We start from the raw sequence: 23,710 nt of genomic DNA on the forward strand, positions 1-23,710 counted from the left end.
ATCTACGTAATCGAGTATCCTTTTTTAATCAAAACATATAAATAAAAAGCTCATTCTCGGGAATTCGATACGTGTCCTAACTCATTGGATATGACATTTTGTTCTCTCGAGACGAGGATGTTTTTAAATAAAGGCAATATTCTATGTTTAGAATTTTGAGAAATTGTGCCATAACTTACTGGGCTTCGATTTTTCATTTGACTTAAACAATTGAATATCCTTTTTAAACTTCACTGCATGAGTTTTAAAAATCAAAAGACTAGCTCATTTTTGAGGATGTGAAACATCACCTCCTAACTCATTGGGTGTGATATTCTATCTCTCGAAATAAGAGGGTCTTAAGATGCAATTTGATTTATACAAGTGTCTTGTTAAATAAAAGTATCATATTTTGAGTCTTTGCAAATTTTCGACATTAAGACATTAATAAATCAACTAGGTACCATTTTTTTGGGCATTATGCGGGTGCTAATCCTTCCTCGTATGTAATCGACTCCCGAACCCATCTTTCTGAATTTCGTGGACCAAAATTGTTGTTTTAACAAATCAAATTGCTTATAACAATAATTATTTTTCGAGGTGACCCGATCACACCTCATAAAAAAAAGGATTGGTGGCGACTCCCATTTTTTCGTTTTTCAAAATCCAAATTGACTCCTTTTTTTTTCAAAAAATGGTTTCAATAGTTGGGAAATATTTATTTTAATATTTTTAGTATTTTTGATGTATTATACCTTTTTTAAAAAATAATATAAAAAATTAATAAAGGCGGACCAAACTGGGTTCGAGTTTTAGCATTTTTATCTAGACCGAGCTGAAGTAAAATTTTAGACCCATTTTACAGAATACATACCGGTGCTGCTTAATTAGTGGCTGCACAAAAATTATTTTCTTTTTAAATGTATTGATGGCTGGATGATTGGGGGGAATTTGAGGAGTGCTGCCTAACACTTCGCGACATCGACTGTGGACTATTGAATTTTTCTATTTCTGTAAATAATTTGTACTGTGCCTATTTTAGTAAATAATTTTTTTTTCACATTATTGGTGTAAAAAATCCCAATAAATGACAAAGAAATTACTTGTATTTTTATTTTATATTTAAAATTCCATGTCATATACTTAACAGCCACGTCATTGTGTTGTTAGTGATTTACTGATTTTGGACTAAAAAAATAAAACGATAGGTTGAATGATTATTTTATAAATTTTAAAAGTTAGAGGTAACTTAATAAAAAAATTGAATAGTTGGATGGCTATTTATGGAATTTATCCTTAAATTTAAACCGGAAATAGAAGCATGGGGACTAGACTTGTCCATTTGTCGGGCTGCCCGGCCCGAAGTCTCGCCCAAAAAGTGAGAGGGTTTGACTAAAATTATATGCTCGAAAAATAGGCTTGAGCAAAAATGATTGTTTTTTTATTGTCTTATTATTATTTTTTATTATTTTGTTACTATTATCTTATTATTTTTACACGATTTTGTTATAATTTTACAATTATGTTGCTACTATTTTGTTCTTATTATTTCGATATTGTATAACTCTTATTTTATTATTAATTTTGTTAATATTTAAGGGGTATTTGTTTGTTAAGTTGCACCTATTTTAGTGTTATTTAAATATACATATTTTTAAAAATTTATTTTCAATTTATTGGGAAACATTTATTTTAATGTTTTTAGTATTTTTGATGTATTATACTTTTTTTTAAATTATATAAAAAAATTAATACAGGCGGCTCAGGCTGAGTTCGAGTTTTAGCATTTTTATCCAAAACGGGCTTAAATAAAATTTTAGACCCATTTTTTAGAGTGAACTCTAACATAACAAATAGACTTAAAATTTCGATTAGACCCGACCCGATAATCAACATCTATTATAGGAACATGTAGTTGTGAAGATCATTGATTTTGATGCCTACCCACGTTATTAAGAAGATAACTGATTTCAATCCCTACCCACATTATTAAGAAAGAGTTGCAAATAATTTAAGGCACTGGACTGACAACGACAGTTTTCGTTGATCGAGAAAGTGATAGCAAAGAGAGGTAATCAATCAAATGTTGAATGTAAATGGTCTTTTTCCCTCATGGTGCTAGTAGTCAATCTCAAATTGACAAAAAGGAAAGTTTTGAAGCAGGTGGATAGCAAAATTAGAGCAAATTGGGATTAACTATCCACTTAGTGACGCAATGTTATCCAAATGAAATTTTGTAATTTTGTTATTTAAATTTTAGAGCTAATTGTATAATTTAAATTATGTTTATACATTAAATTTAATCATTCAAATTTTCAAAAAAATCTTGTTTTTTAAATATCGATAGAGGTGAAAGAAAAACATTAAGTATTGAAGTAAAAAAGGGTATAAACTAAAACAATGCATCAAATCAAAATTAAAGTTTCTAGTATACATTTGAATCACAATTAGAGTTTCATGTGTATAAGTATACCAAATCAAAGTTTATGTATAATTTTGAGATTTATACTTTAAATAAATTATTGAAACTTTGTATCCATTGATAGTGTCAACCCATTTATCACTATCATATCAAAACTAATTAAAATTAATTAATTTAATCCCTTCTAAATTTTATTTTATATTTCCATATCAAACTCAAATAACTCATCTTTAAGAATTTTCTGAAACTAAATTTATTGTTATATTATCTTAAATCCTCCATTAAAAATAAAGCAAAATCCCCTTTTGATTAAAAAAATTAATAAAATTTATCTTTCTATTCCTAACAAAACAAATTTTTTTTAATCACAAGAGATTTTCCTTTCCTTTTAGCTTAGCATGAATTCAAGATCATATAATCAAAAGAAATTTAAATTTTATTGACAATTATTAAATATGAGTTATAGGAGTTAGTTTAATTTAAAAACATAAAATAAAATTTTAAATTTCATATGGAGATTAAATTAATTAATTTAATGTATTTCAATATTATAGTAACAAATCGACTGACACTATAAGAGATAAAAATTTTCAAGAATTTATTTAATTGATTTTGATTTTTTTGAAATTTTAAATTTTAATATTAAAAAAATTACAACTTTTGAAAGAGGGTAAAAAAGGTAAAATTTGACATTTTTATGTATTATTTGAGTTCCAATCGTTTTTTTATTATTTTAATCTTTTATTTTTTTTACCCTTTTAATCATTATTTCAATGAAAATTTCTTGAAAAAGATTATCACAATGGACAAGATGAAATTTTATTGAGAGCAAACCATTTTTTGAAAGTGGGGGTCGACTTTGATTTTGAAAATGAAAACGAATACAGGAGTCGGCACCAATCTTTTTGATGAGGTGTGATCGGGTCACCTCAAAAAGTGGTTATTTTTAATAAATGATTTTATTTTATTAAAACAACGATTTTGGTCCACGAAATTCAGAAAAAACGGGTTTGAGAGTCGGTTCCGTACAAGGAAGGATTAACACTCTTGTAACGCCCAAAATTGGTACCTAGTTGATTAATTAATGTCTTAATGTCGAAAATTGAAAACTTGAAAAGAATTTAAAAATACGATCCTTCTTTGCATTAATATTTTCACTAAAAAATGCTTGGATAAATTGAAATGCGTGTTAAAGACTCTCGCATCTCGTAGTAACGAAATGTCACATCCCGTAAGTTAGGACACGACACCTCGAATTCTCGAGAATAATCTTGCCTTTTATTTTTATTTAAAACTCGTGTATTTTAATTTTAAAGAATATTCAGTCATTTGGGTTCGACGAGAAAATCGAAACTCCGTAAGTTAGCGTACGACCTCTCGAATCTCCAAATACAAAGCATTGCCTTATTTTAAAAATTTTCTTTTTTACATCGCATAAAAAGGTCAAATATGTTTAAACATAGTGTATGGTACAATGATAATGAAATAGTGTGAAATGGCTATGTGGGTAGTGTGAAAAATATAATGTCGGTAATGACAATATATCGCAAAGAAAAATAGAAATAGAAAATAAAGAACACACAGATTTTACGTGGAAACCCTTTCGGGAAAAAACCACGGGCAAAGGAGAAGAAAATTCACTATGTCGAATTCGAATTAATTACAAGAGGAGTAGACCATGCCTATTTATAGGCTTGTAAACCTTATTCTAATAGGAGTGAAACTCCTTATTCTAATCAATATCATATACATGGAGTTTAATAAGATTTAAAGAACCTTATTCTAAAATAAAATAAAAGAAGTATAATTCTATAGGGATTTTACTTTTATTTTATTTTACCACTGTATTTTATTTAAATAAGGATTCGAGTCACTTAATTCTAACAATCTCCACCTTGACACGAATTCTTAATAAACAAGTTCTTCATCGCGAACTTTCAATGAACAAGTTCTCCACCTCTTCCATAAAACCCCTTAAGGGTTTATCTTCAACAATGAACACCAACCAAGTCTAAGCAATGCTCAAACTTGGTTATAGGAAGTGACTTAGTCATCATATCTGCAGGATTTTCATGAGTACTAATTTTGCTCACAACAATATCACCACGAGCAATAATATCACGAACAAAATGATACCTAACATTAATGTGTTTTGTTCTCTCATGAAACATTTGATCTTTTGTAAGGAAGATGGCACTTTGACTATCACAAAATACTGTATTGATTTGAAGGTCTTTATTGAGTTCACTAAAGAGTCCCTTCAACCAAATAGCTTCTTTACAAGCCTTAGTAATCGCCATGTACTCAGCTTCAGTGGTAGACAAAGCGACTGTAGTTTGCAAAGTGGCTTTCCAACTGATTGCACAACCTCCGATTGTAAAGACATAACCTGTGAGAGATCTTCTTCTATCGAGGTCTCCAGCAAAATCAGCATCAACATACCCAATGACTCCATCTCTAGTTCTTCCAAACTGTAAGCAAACATCGGTAGTACCTCGTAAGTATCTTAAAACCCAATGAACTGCTTTCCAATGTTCTTTACCAGGATTCGCCATGTATCTGCTAACTGCACTAACTGCATATGATAAATCTGGACGTGAACAAATCATGGCATACATGAGAGATCCCACTACACCAGAGTATGGAACATGTGACATGTATTCAATCTCGTCATCTGATTGTGGAGACAAAGCCGATGAAAGTCTGAAATGGGCTGCTAAAGGAGTACTAACAGGCTTAGCATTCTGCATATTGAATTTGGAAAGAACTTTCTCAATGTACCCTTTCTGACTTAGATACAATTTACTTGCTTTCCTATCCCTGAGAATCTCCATACCAAGTATCTTCTTTGCTGGTCTCAAGTTTTTCATCTCAAATTCTTCACTTAGTTGGGCTTTGACCTTTCTTATCTCTCTTTTATCTTTCGCTGCTATCAACATGTCATCAACATAAAGGAGTAGATACACAAAAGAACCATCATTGTTTTTCTTAAAGTAAACACAACTGTCAAAGCTACTTCTTTTAAAATCATGAGAAGTCATAAAGGAATCAAACCTCTTATACCACTGTCTTGGTGACTGTTTCAAACCGTAAAGGGACTTTTTCAGCAAGCAAATATAGTCCTCTTTTTTTGAAACTGTAAAACCCTCTGGTTGTTGCATGTAAATATCCTCCTCAAGTTCTTCATGCAAAAATGCAGTTTTTACATCTAACTGATCAAGCTCCAAATCATACATGGCCACAATACCAAGCAAAGCTCGAATCGAACTATGCTTCACAACTGGAGAGAACACATTTATGAAGTCCACTCCTGAAATTTGACTGTAACCCTTTGCAACAAGCCTTGCTTTATATTTAGGTTCTTCAACTCTTGGAGTCCCCTCTTTCTTTTTAAACACCCATTTACAATGAACAACCTTTTTACCTTTAGGAAGTTTCACAAGATCCCATGTTTGATTTTTGTGTAGTGATTCCATCTCCTCTTGCATAGCAAACATCCACTTTTCTGAGTCTTCACAACTAACCGCCTCAAAATAATTAGATGGCTCTTGGTTTTCATCTATATCTTTAACCACATTTAAAGCATAAGCAACTAGATCAGCCTCAGCATACTTCTTTGGAGGTTTAATTTCTGTTCTAGTTCTGTTTTTGGCGATAGAGTATTGTGGTGAAGAAGCAACTCTATTTTGAATTTTTGTACTGGCTTTAGTAGTCGACTCTGTTGTAGATTCTAGATCAATCTGATGCTTCACCTGCTTTTGATTTTTTTTATTGGAAGAGTCTTTAAGAGATAAGTTAGGTAGCATAGCAGTTTCATCAAAAACAACATCTCTGCTAATCACAACTTTTCTATTTTCAGGACACCATAACTTATACCCTTTTACACCAGCTTTATAACCAATAAAAACACATTTAATAGATCTCGGTTCCAATTTTCCATTATCAACAAGAGTATACGCAGGACAACCAAAAATCTTTAAATCAGAATAGTCAGCAGGATTACCAAACCATACCTCTTGTGGAGTCTTTTTCTCAATGGCAACGAATGGAGATCAGTTGATCAAAAACCATGCAGTAGCGACTGCTTCTGTCCAAAATGACTTTGATAAGTTGGCATTTGACAACATACACCGGACCTTCTCCATGATCGTTTTGTTCATTCGTTCTGGAACGCCGTTTTGCTGTGGAGTATGACGAACTGTCAAGTGTCTCATGATCCCTTCTGACTTGCACAGTTTATTAAATTCATCAGAACAGAACTCTAAGCCATTGTCTGTACGAAAATATTTTATTCGCTTTCCCGTATATTTTTCAATAATGGTTTTCCAAGACTTAAATGCGGAAAACACGTCACTTTTCTGCTTCAGGAAGAACGACCACACTTTTCTGGAAAAATCATCAATAATAGTTAGCATATAATTAGCTCCACCTCTTGAAGGCACCCTGGATGGCCCCCATAGATCAGAATGAATATACTCTAATGTTCCCTTCGTGTTATGGATTCCTCTGGTGAATCGAACTCTCTTTTGCTTCCCAAAAATGCAGTGCTCACAGAACTTCAGATTGCAAATTCCTTGCCTATCAAGAAGTCCTCTTTTGCTCAATTCTGCCATGCCATTCTCACTCATATGCCCTAGGCGCATATGCCAAAGTTTAGTAATATCATCATCTGACAAGAAAGAGGATGACACAGCTACATCACCAGTAATAGTAGAACCCTGCAAAACATATAACTTGGCAATCTTTCTCTGTCCTTTCATCACAATGAGGGAACCTTTGGAAATCTTCAAAACCCCACTTTCAGTTGTGTATTTGTACCCTTTTGAATCAAGAGTACTCAATGAAATTAATTTTCTCTTTAATTCTGGAACATGTCGTACGTCACTGAGTGTTCTGATAACTCCATCAAACATTTTAACTCTAATTGTTCCAACACTTGTAATTCTACATAAAGCATTATTTCCCATCAACACAATACCTTCAAACACTATTTTGTAAGTTGTAAACCAATCCTGATTGGGACTCATGTGGAAGCTGCAACCCGAATCAAGGATCCACTCCTCGCTCACTTTAGAATTGTTGACAAAAGCGACTAGAAGTTCACCATCGCTGTAATCTTCTACAACATCAGCTTTACCAGAATTTTCTAGTTGTTTTCCATTTTGATTCGCAGTCTCCCTTTTAATCTTGTTCTGTAGCTTATAGCACTCAGATTTAATGTGCCCTTTCTTCTTGCAAAAGTTACAAGTTTTACCTCAGTTTGAAGACTTCGATCTACCCTTAGATTTACTGCGAGGATTCCGTTCCTGTGTCCTTCCACGATCATCATCAGCATTTCGGTCCTGTCTCCTACGAACAATAAGACCCTCTTCCTGAGAGTTAGTTTTAACCACAAGATGCTTCATCTTATCATACGATGTTAAAGAATCATAAACCTCATCAACTGTGAGAGACTCGAGGCTATATAAAATCGTATCTCTAAAGGTTGAATAAAACGGGGGCAACGAACAAAGTAGAATCAACCCTAGATCTTCCTTATCACACTGAACCTCCATGGCCTCCAAGTTTGAGAGAATTTCTTTGAACACTGTTAAGTGTTCGTGCACAGATGCACATTCCTCTAAACGATGAGCATAAATACTCTGCTTCATATGTAGCTTACTAGTTAGAGTTTTTGATATACATATCTGTTTCAACCTCTTCCGTAATCTAGCGGCAGTCTTTTCCTTCATCACATCCTGCAAAATTTCGTTAGACAAATGCAGATGTAACTGTGTTAACGCCTTTCGATCATTGCTCTTCTTCTCTTCTTTCGTCAAAGTTGAAGGCATCTTATCTACCCCTAGTAGGGCTTCCTCTAAGTCTATCTGTGAAAGAACTGCTTGCATCTTCATCTGTCACAATCTAAATCTGGTGTTGCGATCCAACAGCGAAATTTCGTACTTCAAAGACGTCATTACCGTGATTGAGATGAACAACCCGGAAGCTCTGATACCAATTTGTGAAAAATATAATGTCGGTAATGACAATATATCACAAAGAAAAATAGAAATAGAAAATAAAGAACACACAGATTTTACGTGGAAACCCTTTCGGGAAAAAACCACGGGCAGAGGAGAAGAAAATTCACTATGTCGAATTCGAATTAATTACAAGAGGAGTAGACTATGCCTATTTATAGACTTGTAAACCTTATTCTAATAGGAGTGAAACTCCTTATTCTAATCAATATCATATACATGGAGTTTAATCAGATTTAAAAAACCTTATTCTAAAAAAATATAAAAGAAGTATAATTTTATAGGGATTTTACTTTTATTTTATTTTACCACTGAATTTTATTTAAATAAGGATTCGAGTCACTTAATTCTAACAGGTAGAATAATACATAAAGGAATATTATAATATTTACAATATAATTGTAATAGTAATGCACCAAATAATAATAGCGATAATCATATTAATTACTATTCTAATACTAATTAAATAATAAAGGAAAAATAGATAATAATAATAATAAATGTGCAAATAAATAAAAATAAAAATGTAGGCTATTTAATTTTAAATGGGTATATAAATAAAGAAGTAATAAATAGCTAGATAAACAAATGATAAAATGGTAATAATAATAAAGGCTCTAAGAAAAAACGAACAAAGAATAAGTACTTGATAGAAGAAAATAAAGAAAATTTTAAATATTAAAAAATGAAGAAATAACATACAAATACAAAAATGAATGTTATATAAATAAATAAGTAAATACGTAAGTAGATGAGTCAAATAAAATGAGTAATCAATATGAAAATAAAAAGAAACAGTATACAAAAGGGTGAAAAAAATAGGACTAAATCATAACTTAAGTGAAATTAAAGGATAAAACAAAAAAATGAATGAATAAAAGACCAAAATGAAAAAAGCGAAAACAAATGAGGGCTAAACGCGAAATAATCCCAACCCCCGGGACATCTGTCCTTTCTCCAAGAACTCAGAGAAACAAGGACTAATTTGAAAAGGGAATAAAATTTAATGGCAAAATTTCTAAAAAGAAAGAATAGCAAAATTAGGATTAATTTAAAATAACTCGAAAAGCAGAATGACTATTCGCGAAAATAGCCCACTGAAGCAAAAACACGCGAATCTGCCTTCCGGGTCGGGTCGATGCGCGGGTTAGAGGGGGCAGTGACCAATACGGTGCCGTTTTAGGGCTATTGGGATCAGCCCTAAACGGCGTCGTATTGTATAACCTATAAAAGCTAAAAAAATTTTAAAAAAATCATTCTATCCCTCATTTTAAAAATTTTTTTTTGAAAATTCTCTCACTCACTCTCACCCTCTTCCCCTTCCCCTTTCTACGGCCTAGGGTTCCGGCCATGGGATATCGCGGTGCCGCCGGTCACCAGTGTCAGTGCCGTTGTATACAGCGGTCGAGAAACTGAAAAGTTTCCTCTTTTTCTCCGACGCAGTCCCTTAGCCTTGAATACTCTTGGGCGACGGCAATAAAGGTAAGAAGTCTCCCTTTTATTTAATGTTATTTCGAAATGAAAAAAAATGATAAAATAAAATAAAACAAAAATAAAATAAAATGAAAGTATCACGTTAAAGTTTTTTTCTGTTTTTATTTTCGAATGTGTGTAAAAAAATTACAAACATCAGATCTAGGCTTTTATAGCCGAAATACAAGATTCGTTTTTTGTTTTCTTTTCTGTTGTTCGCTTCTACTGCTTTGTTTTTTTCTCGTTGTCTTCTTTGCTTGCGTGTTTTTTGTTCTTTGCAGGTGACAGAGATGTCAGAGCATGCAGAGGAGGTGGCGTGCGGTGACAGCAAGGCTTAGGGTGGCTAGGGTTTCTAAAAATGCTGTTTGTAACATTTTTCTTTTTGGGCTAGTATTTATTTTTTGTTTTGATCTTGTTGGGTTAGGGTTAATTTTTGGGCTATTTTGATTTGTAAATTGGACTGTTAATTTTGGGCCCTTCTTATTTATTTTTAGTTTGGTCCTCTAGCAGGCCGGGCAAAAATGGGTCATTACATCTGCCCCTTTTTGCTCATTGTCATGTAACGAGAATGGAGCAAAGACTTACAAGAAGGACCAATTTTTCCCGGTGTCGTCGAATCTTGACTTTCTTGGTGCTCTTCTTCTTCAAATAGCCTTGTCCAATTCCCTACGACTTTAGAAAGAGATACGACTTGTAGCTTCAATCTACTCTGCTACAACTTTAGGGGGGTGAGATTTGTGGTTTTAGTCTACTCCACTGCAACTTCAGGGAGATAAGGCTTGTTATAGTAGATTTAAATCGACCTACTGCAACCTCAAAGGTATAAGATTCATCGTTTTAATCCGCTCCACTGTAACTTCAGGGAGATAGGATTAGTAGCTTCAATCTGCTCCACTGCAACTTCAGGGAGATAAGATTGGTATCTTCAACCTGCTCCACTGCAACTTTAGGAAGATAAGGTTTGATATGATCTGCTCTACTGCAACTTTAGAGAGATAAGGTTTGATATGATCTGCTCTACTGCAACTTTAGAGAGATAAGATCTATAATTTATAGCTTTAATTTATTCCACTGCAACTTCAGGAAAATAAGATTTGCTATCTTCAGTCTGCTCTGCTACAACTTCAGGGAGATAGGGATAGTGGCTTCAATCTACTACACTGCAACTTCAGGAAGATAAGATCCGCCATAATTTGTAGCTTTAATTTGTTCCACTATAACGCCAGGGAAATAAGATTTGATGTTTTCAGTTTGCTCCGCTGTAACTTCAGGGAGATAAGGCTAGTGGCTTCAATCTGCTCCACTGCAACTTCATGAAGATAAGATCCGCTATAACTTGTAGCTTTAATCTGTTCCACTGCAATGCCAGGGAAATAAGATTCATTGTCTTCAGTCTGCTTGGCTGCAACTTCAGGGAGATAAGGCTGGTGGCTTCAATATGCTCTACTGCAACTTCAGGAAGATAAGATCCACTATAATTTGTAGCTTTAATCTGTTCCACTGCAACACCAGGGAAAAAAATACGCTATTTTCAATCTGCTCCGCTGTAACTTCAGGGAGATAAGGCTGGTGGCTTCAATCTGCTATACTGCAACTTCAGGAAGATAAGATCCGCCATAATTTGTGGCTTTAATATGTTCCACTACAACGCTTGAGAAATAAGCTGTATTCAATCTGCTCCGCTGCAACTTCAGGGAGATAAGGCTGGTGGCTTCAATCTGCTCCACTGTAACTTAAGGAAGATAATATTCTTCATGATGACTTCAACCATCCCACTACAACTTCAAGGATATAGAATTTGTGGTTTCGCTGATTTGTTCTCTGGGGAACATGACCTGTACAATCCATTTCATAGACCTATTTATGTATTGTGATTAGGATGTCATGATCGGAATGAATGAAATGCTCCTAACTAGGTGTGTATGCATGATATTTGCATGAATGCAGAATGTCTTTTTTTTAGAATGATCCTTTCTTAATGCTTAGGTTGACACTGCTCGTTGTTCATTATGGTTTTATTACTAACATATTATGTTGCATTCTTTCTCAGCTGGTATCTTTAACAGAAAATCCAAAGAAATAGTCACAATTTAGACTATTCTTTCTCAAATGTTTCCAACTCTTAAATTTGATTTGTTTTATATAATAGTCTTGTTTCAGGTCCTAGTACTATTTAGAAGCTTTCAGAGTACTATGCAGAACTCCTTTTATGAATATTATCAGTGCATTAATCGTTATTTCAATAAAAAATGCTTCAAAAAGATTATCACAATGGAGAAGATGAAATTTTATTGAGAGCAAAGCTCGAAATGAATAAATTAATCAAGATAGAAAATTTTGCTAAGATGCCAAATGAATAAGACGAAAATTGGTGCCCTAGATATCGTAGCATGATCTGCTCTGCACAAAACTTCTCGAGGACCATTTTGAGCTCAACATGTGTTTAGGAGATCCAGAGTACTTTGTTGATGCCCCGAGATGTAGCATCCCCTCTCCTTATTAATTCAGGCATAGCAAGACTACCAAATGCCCCACCTTCAATCAAAATTTGAATTGCCTTTTTCTGGGTTTTCAATTCAAAACCTTTTTGGTCTCAAGGTGCCCTTTGCTGGTTTTCGCCTTGGCCTCTCCTTTTTCTTTCTCTTCTTTTTTTTCATTTTTTTTCAAGTGAAGTATTTCTTGACTGAATCTGAATTTACTGGATTAGGCAGACTCTTGCCGTCCATCTCAGTTAATATCAACGCTCCTAAAAAAAAGGCCTTCTTCACCACATAAGGTCCTTCCAGTTTGGCATCCATTTTCCTCTAAAATCTTTTTGTATGGGAAGGATCTTCTTAAATACCAAGTCTTCCTCATGGAATTCTCTAGGGTGAACCTTTTTGATGTAAGCTCGTATCATTTGCTTTTGGTACATTTGACCATGACGGATAGCTTTCAACCTTTTCTTTTCAATCAAATTTAACTGATCATATCGAACTTGGATCCATTCTGCCTCATCCGACTTCAGCTCTGACACGACTTGAAGGGAAGGAATCTCATCTTTGATGGGTAAAACTATCTTCATTTCATAGACCAATAAGAAAAGAGTTACCTCGATAGAGGTCTTGACTGATGCTCGATAAGCATAGAGAGCAAATGGTAACTTCTCACACCGATCTCTATAAGTCTCAATAATTTTTCCCACAATCTTCTTGATATTCTTATTAGTCGCCTCAACTGCACCATTCATTTTTGGGCGATATGGTGACAGGTTGTGGTGTTTAATTTTGAACTGATGGCAGACCTCTACTATTGTACTATTGTTCAAATTCAATCTATTGTCCAATATGATCCTTTCTGCATTCCATACCGACATATGATCTCCTTCTTTAAGAACTTGCTGACTACTAACTTGGTGACATTGGCATATGAAACGGCCTCTACCCACTTGGTGAAGTAATTGATGACCACAAAGATGAATCGATGCCTGTTAGAGGCTTTGGGCGAGATTGACCTAATGACATCCATGCCTCACATAGAGAAAAGACCATGGAGAAGTCATAACATGAAGAGGTGAAGGAGGTACATGAATTTTGTCTCTATAAATTTGTCCCTTATGACATTTCTTGGCATAACTGATGCAATCCCCTTCCATGGTGGACCAGCAGTACCCGAATCTCATGATTTGCTCAGCCGTTGCACAACCATTAGCATGTGTTCCTCAAACACTCTTATGGACCTCTTTTGAGATTTTCTTAACAGCATCCACATGTCTTAGTAACCCAGGCATATCTTGATACGATCATGCAAAAACATCTTTAAATTCTTAGAGTAACTCAATGACGTCTCGCTTTGTCTCTGCGGTGATACAGGCTTCGATCATCACCTCTTTTTCTTCTCCTAAGCTCACAATTTCCACTGATTCTTTGTAAGGTAGGATATGTTTCTCGACTTGTTCTACCATCCTTAACAAATCAAGAGATAAGTTACAGTCTCTGTCATTTTCAAAGCCCTAAGATCCCTCCAGACATATGTCTTGCTCAAAAGGAGATTCTGGGTCAGTAGCAGCGTTGCTCATGTCATTGATATCTAGAGACCTGTTGTAGGCACGAAGGAATATCCAAAGAATAAATGAATCTAAGAACAATTATTTATGTGGTATGAATATGAACAAAAAAAAGCAATAAAAGAACATTTGCTTAAAATAAGACACAAAAATGCATTTTTTATTGAAATAAAGATGTTGGACATGAGCCTATTTCAAAAAACGATTCTTATTGCTTATAGGTTTAAAGTAAAAAGCGTGTTTTGAACATTACTCTGAATCAGCTCTAAAAACTATAGGAATCTCTTCCGTAGTCCAATTGTTCAGAACACTTCCAGGCTCATAAAGGCAAATGCCTAATAAATTTTCTCTTATAATTCCTTCTTCACATATAGCATTGATGCTCCAATTTCTAAAAATTCCTTCTGGGTCTTTAGTATTCAAAGAATTCTAATTCTTTATTATCCATCAGGCCTTGCACCAAGGCCCTGAATTCATTGTACCTTTAAATCTCGTGACCCTCTTCATCATGGAACTCACAGTAGTTCCTTGCTTCTCCGGGTTTCTCCCCTAAATCCTGTGTGGTTAATCATTTTTCTACCATTTTCTTTCAAACCTCCCTCAGCGGGGTTTTCACTTCTGCTACATCTGTCTTGATTCTCCTCTCTGTACTCTCGATTATCGCGTTAACCCATTTGTCAGAATGGTTGGGTAATGGATTTTTTGTATTAGATGGATCATCGAATTTCACAATACCTATTTTGTTGAGTCTTTTGATTATCTTTTTAAAAGCGGTGCAATTCTCGATCGAGTGCCCTGTGATTCTCACGTGGTATTCACATTAGGCGTTCGCGTCGTACCATTTGAGAGCTCCACTCTCACCTATTTTGTTTCCGCTAGATCATCCAAATCAAGGACAACAGGATTGGTTAGATTATCCCCTGGGTTAGAACCTGAACCAGTCGTGAAGTTCACCGGTGTCGAGGTACCGGTCTGGTATTGGGGTCTGATATTAATAGACATCCTTTGTGGATACGCGTTTGGTTGTGCTTGGGTGTTTGTTGGGGTAAAGCCTAGAGGATAAGTAGGGTCCTCGTTATCGTCTCCAGAATTAACCATAGGGCCCTTTCCTTTTTCTAACCCTCCAGCTAGAAATTGGGTTAACTGACTCATCACATTTCTTAGGAATTTTAGCATCTCCCTCATTTCTTGTCGAATTTTTGCAAATTCCTCTTACATCTATATTTTCATTTGCTCTAATCTCTCCGACCTTTAGACCATTTCTTTAGTTTTGCGGCGGGTACCGTAGCGATATTTAGTTGGTGAATTTTCGTTAGTTTCCAAAGCAACTGTAACAATTTCGATTAATTAGGGTCCTTTTGTGAAATTTAATGCATGCAATGAAATGTAATGCAGATTAAAGGAATGAATGCAAAAAGAGGCATTGATTTTGATTCAATTCTATTAGAACAACTTTACTAGAAAACAAATCTATTTACATAAAACAGATATCTACACATACGACCTTGCCCTAATATTCAAAGTGAGGACATCGATCCTTTTCCTCATATCCATATGTTAAGATCGAATCTCGCGAACTCTTCAAAGGGGTGCCTCCTCTATCACCTTTTTGCTTAATCTAGGCTGCTACCCATTACTCACTCATCCTCGTTATACTTGTTAGCTTCTTTAAGAAAGTTGGGACGTTGATGACTTTCGAATAATCTTTGTTAGCTTGAATCCACGAGCAATGAAGCAAAGTCATGTATTCATTCATCAAACTATCACCCTTCCCTCATTACATTTTCTCGAACCGTATTCGGACGACCGCATTGTCTTCCACTTTATCAAGAAATCCATTTTCAATGACAAGCTCCCTATTTAGCAACTGAACGTGAATCAACACCTCTTTTCTATAATGAAAATGCAAATGTAATCATAAGCGAAACAAAAAAAACACGTTAGTGCAAAAACATAAATAACGAAAAGAGTACCTATTTGGATGACCACTAGGGGTTCGGTGTGGTTCTACCTAGGGTGGGCTCTTAAAGCTCGCTATATGGGGTTCAGTTGTAAAGTAAAGGTACCCGATCCGGCAGATTCCTCGATCATCACCCATTATAGGCTCATATGGACCGAGTTCAGTTCAGGGGAATACATTTCCCTATGGTTGCACGAAGATGAAAATCTCACGAAGACATAGGTATGGATGTATCCTGAAAGTGATCCACTATCCTGCACGGAGGTGGAAACCTCACGAAGGAATAGTTTCTCACTCCCACTTAAAAGGGTAAGATCGATCGATCATGCGATGCAATGTGCATAAAGATACCAAACCTTAAACCGACATAACAATTAAACCACAATGATGAAGATCGTAATAAAGACAGATGAAATGCAACGAAAGGATCATACATTTAAACCAAGTTTTCAATTTTTGATGAAAAGGAAAAAAGTAATCAACTCGTGGCTTGACTCTCTTATTTTTAGGTCCTCAGTGGAGTCGCCAAGCTGTCAAAACCATTTTTTTTAAAAAAGGTCCACTTGGATTTTGAAAACAAAAAAATTCGGGAGTCGCCACCAATCCTTTTTGATGAGGTGTGATTGGGTCACCTCGAAAACTGATTATTTTTAATAAACGTTCGGTTTATTAAAACAACGGTTTTTGGTCTACGAAATTCAGAAAGATGAGTTCGGGAGTCGGTTACGTACGAGGAAGGATTAACACCCTCGTAACGCCCAAAATTGGTACCTAGTTGATTACTTAATGTCTTAATGTCGAAAGTTGAAAATTTGAAAGGAAATTTAAAATACGATCCCTTTTTTATTAATGTTATTAAAAACGCTGGAATAAATCGAAAAGGAAGTTAAAGACCTACTCGTCTCGAGGTAACGAAATGTCACGTCCCGTAAGTTAGGACATGATATTTGGAACCTTAGAGAATAAGCTTGCTTTTGATTTTTTTCATTGAAATTTCGTATATTTTAAAATTTAAAAGGATATTTTGCTATTTAGGTTTAACGAGAAAATTGAAACCCTATAAGTTAGGGTACAATTTCTCGAATCTCTAAAAACGCGAAATATTGCCTTATTTTAAAACTTCTTTTTTCGAATAATGGCGAGTACAATACTTGAACGAGGTGCATTTGTTTCATTTAGGTTAAAATACAACGATTCATTAGGAGTATATACAAATTGAACGCAACTTTCGAAGTGATGAAATGAAATGGAATGATGATATAGAGCATAAAATAACGGTTTATGAATAAAATATTGCACCAATGAATGACAATAATATGGAAATACGAACAAGCTAGTTATAGTTCACATGATGGCAATAATCACACAATGTACATCATTTTTAATACAAATTAATAATCAAAGACAAACGATATAAAATAATATACAAGAACAATTTAAAGTACATAAAATAAAAAAAAATTAAAAGAAATCATATATAAAAAAGGGTTTCAAAATAAACAAAAAAATTTGAAATAAATAAAATATAAAACAGTGTGAAATAAATAATTTCAAGCAATCTAAAATAAACAATACATAAAACAATTTAAAAGAATAACATTTGAAAAATCTAATATAAATAATTTACAAGACAGTTTAAGATAAAATGATATATATATAGCAATTCATAATAATATAGGAAGTAATTTAAAATACATAATGTCTAAAATAATATAAAACAGTTTAATATGAATAATTTATAAAATATAAAAATAAAAATATAAAACTGCTAAAAATAAGAATATATGAATAAAACAGTAAAGGGTTAAAATTAGGCAGATTAGGGATTAAATCGTAATAAAATTCAATTTTAAAGTAAAATTATAACAAAAATAAATAAATGAGGACTAAAGGTAAGGAGCACGAAAAGATAGAGGAACAAATGGACAAAAAAACACCCAAATCCGGACACGTGCCCATTTTCGGCGCGTCAGTGGGTCAGGGACTTGATCGAAAACCAAACAAAATTCTGGGGCCAAATTAAAAAAAATAAACAAAAAAGGAGTAAATTAAGAGAAGCATAAACACAAAAGGACCAGGGTTATAAATAACCCATTTAAGGAAAACGCGCGGATCTCTCCCGAAACTAGTCGGGTTGCGCGCGGGTGGCCAGATACGGCGACATTTTGAGGCCACTGAAATAGGCCCTAAACGACGTCGTTTTGCATCCTTTATAAAAGCAAAGTTTTTTTTTAAAAAACTCATTCTCCCTTTCAAAACAAAAAAATAAAAAAAAAACTCTCTCATATACTCTCAACTCCTCCCCTTCTCCAAACGCCGGTCATAGGGTTCCAACCGATGGGCTGTCGTGGCCCCGCCGGTCGTCGGTGTCAACGCCGTCGTATACGGTGGTCGAGAAAGTGAAAAGTTTCCTCTTTTTCTCTGACGCAACCCCTTAGCCTCGAATACTCTCCGGCGACGGCGATAAAGGTAAAAAGTCTCCCTTTTATTTAATGTTATTTCGAAATGAAAAAAATTAATAAAATAAAATAAAACAAAAATGAAATAAAATGAAAGTATCACCTTAAAGTTTTTTTTTCTGTTTTTATTTTCGAATGTGTGTAAAAAAATTACAAACATCAGATCTAGGCTTTTATAGCCGAAATACAAGATTCTTTTTGTTTTCTTTTCTGTTGTTCGCTTCTACTTCTTTGTTTTTTCTCGTTGTCTTCTCTGCTTGCGTGTTTTTTGTTCTTTACAGGTGACAGAGATGTCAGAGCATGCAGAGGAGGTGACGTGCGGCGGCAGCAAGGCTTAGGGTGGCTAGGGTTTCTGAAAATGCAGTTTGTAACATTTTTTTTGCGCTAGGGTTTATTTTTTGTTTTGGGTTTGTTGGGTTAGGGTTAATTTTTGGGCTATTTTGATTTGTAAATTGGACTGTTAATTTTGGACCCTTCTTATTTATTTTTTGGTTTGGTTCTCCAGCAGGCCGGGCAAAAATGGGTAATTACAAGTACCTTTAATTATATTTAATTGACCTAATAATTTTTTTATAATTTGTTATTAATTCAAAACTGGTTGGACTATTTGAACAAAATTATTAAGAAATGAGAAAAATTATAAATATTAAAAATTGAATAAAAATGTAAACTCCCAAACCCAGCCTAGACGTTATGGCTAGATTGAGATGGCTACATTAGCCACTAAAATGGCTAAGCTAACTTACATTACTTTTTAAGACTTTAAATAAAGTCATTTTAGAGAAAATCGTAGGTGTAATTTGAGTTAGCTTAAAAACATTCATTTATTAGGTCATATATGCTTAGGATTCATTTTATTGTTGACAGTGTTGTTTTAGAAAAACCGTTTGCTTGTCGCTTTTCTTTAAAAAAACTCAAAGTTAAACTAATGCAGTGGAAAAACTATTTTTTCAAGTCATATTGGAAAATTAGTCGCCTCATCGATTTGTTTTTCAAAAATAGTTCCTCTATAATGTAGTAGAAACTTGGGAACAATATCAAATTTTACTTAAGTCTGATATCATGCATTATCTGGTTATTATGCTTGAGTAATTCATGCATGCAAAAATCCGAAAAAGAAAAGTTACCAAGCCACAGACTAGAAATAATTAAAAATTACAAGCCAAAACCAATAAAGACTTAATAATACTTAATTAAATAATAATCTGAGGTCCAAGTTGATTCTCCAAATGCCGAGTCTGGTCCTAATTTTGAGGTTTACGTAAAAAGTTAAACACTATTGGGGTGAGCTTATGAAAAGCTCAGTGTGAGTCGAATAATTATTTAAACGGGCAAAAACATCAAATATAGTGAAACATATTAGCATTAACGGAAGAAAATAGAACCATAATAGGATTTCATGTCGTTGCATAGACATTATCAAATTGATGTCAAACGGTGTATGAGCATAGGTCATCATTCATTTGAGTAACAATTATTAATTTTGATACCAGTCGATACAACAAAATACAATGCGTAACATAAATCAATAACATTCAAATATATCTTGCACATGATGCAATGCACAAAAGTTCCTGCCCATACCACATGCAACACACCACGAGTTCCCCAGAACCCGTCTGCCAAACTCCAAAACATTATGAGCATAGCTCGATGTGGTAAAACCATCGAATAATCAATAATGCAGAAAATCTGCCGAATATCAAATAGTGCGATACAATCGCCAATAACATATAATATGCAATAAAATCGCCAATCCCCTCGGTACTCTAGGTGCAGTGCATTGATTACGAATAATGCGGACTTAATATGCCGCCGGTACTCCATGGAACTCCTCCATCAACTACAAAATCTCAACCCAATGCATATGCAATATGTCACACAATCTCATACATAATCATATCTCAATACTTTTCATGCTCAGAATGTCCTCAATAATCACATACTTTTAGTAAATGGGAACAGTGCTCCAATCTTTCAAATTACCATTATGTTGGTATCAATCAATATCGTTCAATTTCACATACTTTACATATTTTCATTGTGCATAAATATCACCCTTTTCAGTACGCAATTTAATAAATATCTCATGCGTTTAAATCATACATAAGCTTAATATCTCAACACATTATATCATTCAGTAAAAAATTCTCATATCTCATAACTCAAATATGCAATTACAAACTCAATCAAACATTCAAACAAGCAATTTTGCCAACATGTCAATCTTTTAAGGCTCAAAACATACCTGGTTCGGCCACTCAAAAAATCAATAATTTGGCTATTAAGCCAATCCAAACAGCAAGCTAATTTATCAAATATAACATGATATTTAACATTTTTAAACAATTTTATGAGTTTAGGACCCACACTTTATTTTTCGATTCCTCGTAGCACACTAGCGAATCTTCCAATTTTCCTTAATAATTCCTTAAATGAACCTAAACCAAAATTCAATATAAATTAAATCAATTTACCATTAAACTAGCCCCCAAACACCCATTTATGAGCTCAAACCAATTTTTGAAATTATAACTATTTTATGAATCCAAAATAGTTAGATTCCTTACACTATATCGATGCAAACCGTACGTACAATCGTTCTTTGCCTTTACAGATGATTTGGAGCATTTGGGTCAGCACCTAATTCAATAATGTACTGGAAAATTAGTATCTAATTAATGATTAAATTCCTTCATTTAATCAATTCATAACCTTTACCCAACAACTATGTCGAAATAACAAACTAGTTACCCTTAATTGCACTTACGCTTCACGATTTGTGAGTTTTGAATGGTCAATCGATCAAGAACGTTTTTCCCTAATTGAAATGGGTTCAAAAGATTATTAGGAGGGTCCAAGAACTCAAATTAAGGCTGAAAAAATATAAGCAAGAACCAAGAAACAAAACAACCCCCTTTCTTGCACATAGGTGCACGCACCATCACCCATGGTGGCCAAAATTGGGGCTAAATTTTAAAACAGTTTGAGATCTCATTAAAATCTAGAAAAATACTTTTTAAATAATTTAAAATCCCCAAATTCTAGATCTGGAAATTTAGGTTTTTAATAGACAAGATTAATTAATAAATTGAAGAGAGAATAGACCTTACCCAAGCTAGTCGAGAGAAATGACAATGACACTTTCTTGGCAATGTTCGGAATCAATCTTGGAGTTCTATATTTCAGATTTCGGGCTGATTTTAATGAGGAAAAATAATGACAATATGGTGGAAAATATGTTAACAAATCTAGCGGCAAAAAGAAAAAAAAAAGAAAAGAAAGAGATGGTAAAACTAGGTGTAGGTGACGACAACAATGGAGGAAAAAAATTAAAATCAAAGAGAATGAGAGGAACGGCTAGGGCAATGAGGAGGAGGATTAAAGGTTGATTATTATTGAAAAACTAATATTTATACCTAGGTTAACTAGGCTCGGATGGTCCACACATTAAAACAAGGGGTTTTTGTCAAAAAATTAAATTATTTACATGGGAAGGAAATTGAAATTAGGAACTCAAGGATAAATTCACTAATATTTAACCATCAAAAAAATAACTCATTGTTGATATAATTTGAAATATTTATTTAAAAAAAAAAGGCATGTCACATATTAGGGTTTAAGGCAAAATTTGCAAAATAATAAAAATGATTCGAGAGAAAGGATTTGAACTTGGGTTTCAAGAATCGTTCAGTTTCAAAAAACGTTACACAAACACTGAACCAACAAACCAATACCTCATTTATTTCTTAAAAATACATAGATAATTTAAGGAATTAAAGCATGATCACTCTCTCTTGATTCACAAACCCGATTCTACTAACCCGATTTTTGGGATGTTACAAAAAAAACTCAATATTATACCATTATTTCTTGAAAGTAAAATATATATACCATCATTATATATAATGTTTGAGGGGAAAATTATAATCTAAATTACCTATACTAATAGGAGCAATAAAATTGACCCTCGATATACGGTATTTTATTAAAAAAATTTGGGTAAAGTATAGAGTAATTAAATTATTGACATTATTTTATTTTGGTCATTTAATTATTAAACTTTTCGATTTAGTCACTAAATTTTTCGAAATTAAATAATTCAGTTACTCTCCCATTAGTTACCATTAGATGAGTGACAAAAAGGTGGTAGGCGCTTTTTTATTAGTCTAATAACAAATTTGTCCTCTAATGTTTACATATTCTATCAATGTGATCCTAAATATAAAAAAGTCAAAAAATTTAGTCCTCAATGTTTACAAAATTTGTCATTTTAGTTCAAATTCTACAAAAATTTAATAAATTTAGCTCTCAATATTTACAAAATTACAACTTTTGATTTGTATCATTTATCAATGTGAAGAAAGGTTGTTCATCATATCTTTTTAACCCTATAACAGTCGGTGTGGCAGTAAAGCAAAATGCCAAAGAGGACTCCTTTTAACAAGTAGCCAAGTAGTAGAGTATAAACATATGCCATGTTCTAATTCAATGTCACTATGGCTATAGACTTAGCAAGTCGCAGAGTGTATGACATGGCTTAATTCAAACTGATAATGAAATAATTACTAGTTTGCGGGATTTGAAGGCCGACCGGATGGCGAATTCCACAAATTGCGGAGAGTTGCAATCAAGTGCTTGATCGTCCCTAAGAAATATTTCGAGAAGGCTTTACCACAAGCCATCAATAAGCTCGGAACAGATGAAAGAGCTCTTACTAGAGTGGTCGCCACTCAGGCAGAGGTAAACACAGAACGTATTAAGGAGGAATCTAAAGGAAAAAACAGAGTGACCCTGGAAAAAGCTATTGTTGGAGATACTTCTGGAGACTGTGAGAAAATGCTACTTGCGTTGATTGAAGCTAGAGACATCTGAGTTGATTTCCTATGCTCAGTTGTTGATATGGATACGTAGTTTGCAATTTGAGTTTAGAGTTATGCATGTTTGGTTGGGTTGGGTTTGTTGTCTGAACAAGGCTTTTGTACGTCACTGCTTCCGTGTTAGAACTTTCAAGATGATGTGATTGTAGATATATTTTCCAATAATATGAAAGGTGGGTGTTGCTGCGGTAATTTGCTAAATTTATTAGTCACACGTATATTTATGTTCATGTTAAAAGATATGAGTTACTCGAATATGATTACTTTTGAAAAAAAAATTACAATTAAAAAACAGATAAAGTCACTACACCAAAATAGGTTTTTAGCGGCGTTTATTTAGGCCTTTAGCGGCACTTTTTAGCACCACTAAAGGTATTTGAAAATGCCGCTATCGACAACGTCGCTAACGTTTGCAACGTTTACAGAAATAAAAAGCCGCTAAAGGTTATTTTCTTTAGCGGCACTTCAAAAA

General features: G+C 33.8%; 1 protein-coding gene across 1 annotated transcript; it reads left to right on the top strand.

Moving 5' to 3' along the window:
* Positions 1-17,034: 17,034 nt before the first annotated feature.
* Positions 17,035-23,233, top strand: LOC107919269 (annexin D6-like). The gene is made up of 3 exons (XM_016848761.1): positions 17,035-17,059; positions 18,640-18,725; positions 22,931-23,233. The coding sequence occupies exons 1-3, from the start codon at positions 17,035-17,037 to the stop codon at positions 23,231-23,233; spliced, it is 414 nt and encodes a 137-aa protein (XP_016704250.1).
* The last annotated feature ends 477 nt before the right edge of the window (positions 23,234-23,710 follow it).

The sequence above is a fragment of the Gossypium hirsutum genome, chromosome D13 (genome assembly GCF_007990345.1).
Source record: "Gossypium hirsutum isolate 1008001.06 chromosome D13, Gossypium_hirsutum_v2.1, whole genome shotgun sequence".
Classification (NCBI taxonomy): domain Eukaryota; kingdom Viridiplantae; phylum Streptophyta; class Magnoliopsida; order Malvales; family Malvaceae; genus Gossypium; species Gossypium hirsutum.

What these genes read in the sequence shown, in the direction of transcription:
- LOC107919269 (XM_016848761.1), top strand. Translation starts at nt 17,035, where the DNA reads ATGGCGAGTACAATACTTGAACGAG. An exon ending in GAGTACAATACTTGAACGAG is followed by an intron (nt 17,060 to 18,639) that starts GTGCATTTGTTT and finishes TGTTCTTTACAG; the next exon opens with GTGACAGAGATGTCAGAGCA. An exon ending in GGTTTCTGAAAATGCAGTTT is followed by an intron (nt 18,726 to 22,930) that starts GTAACATTTTTT and finishes AATAATTACTAG; the next exon opens with TTTGCGGGATTTGAAGGCCG.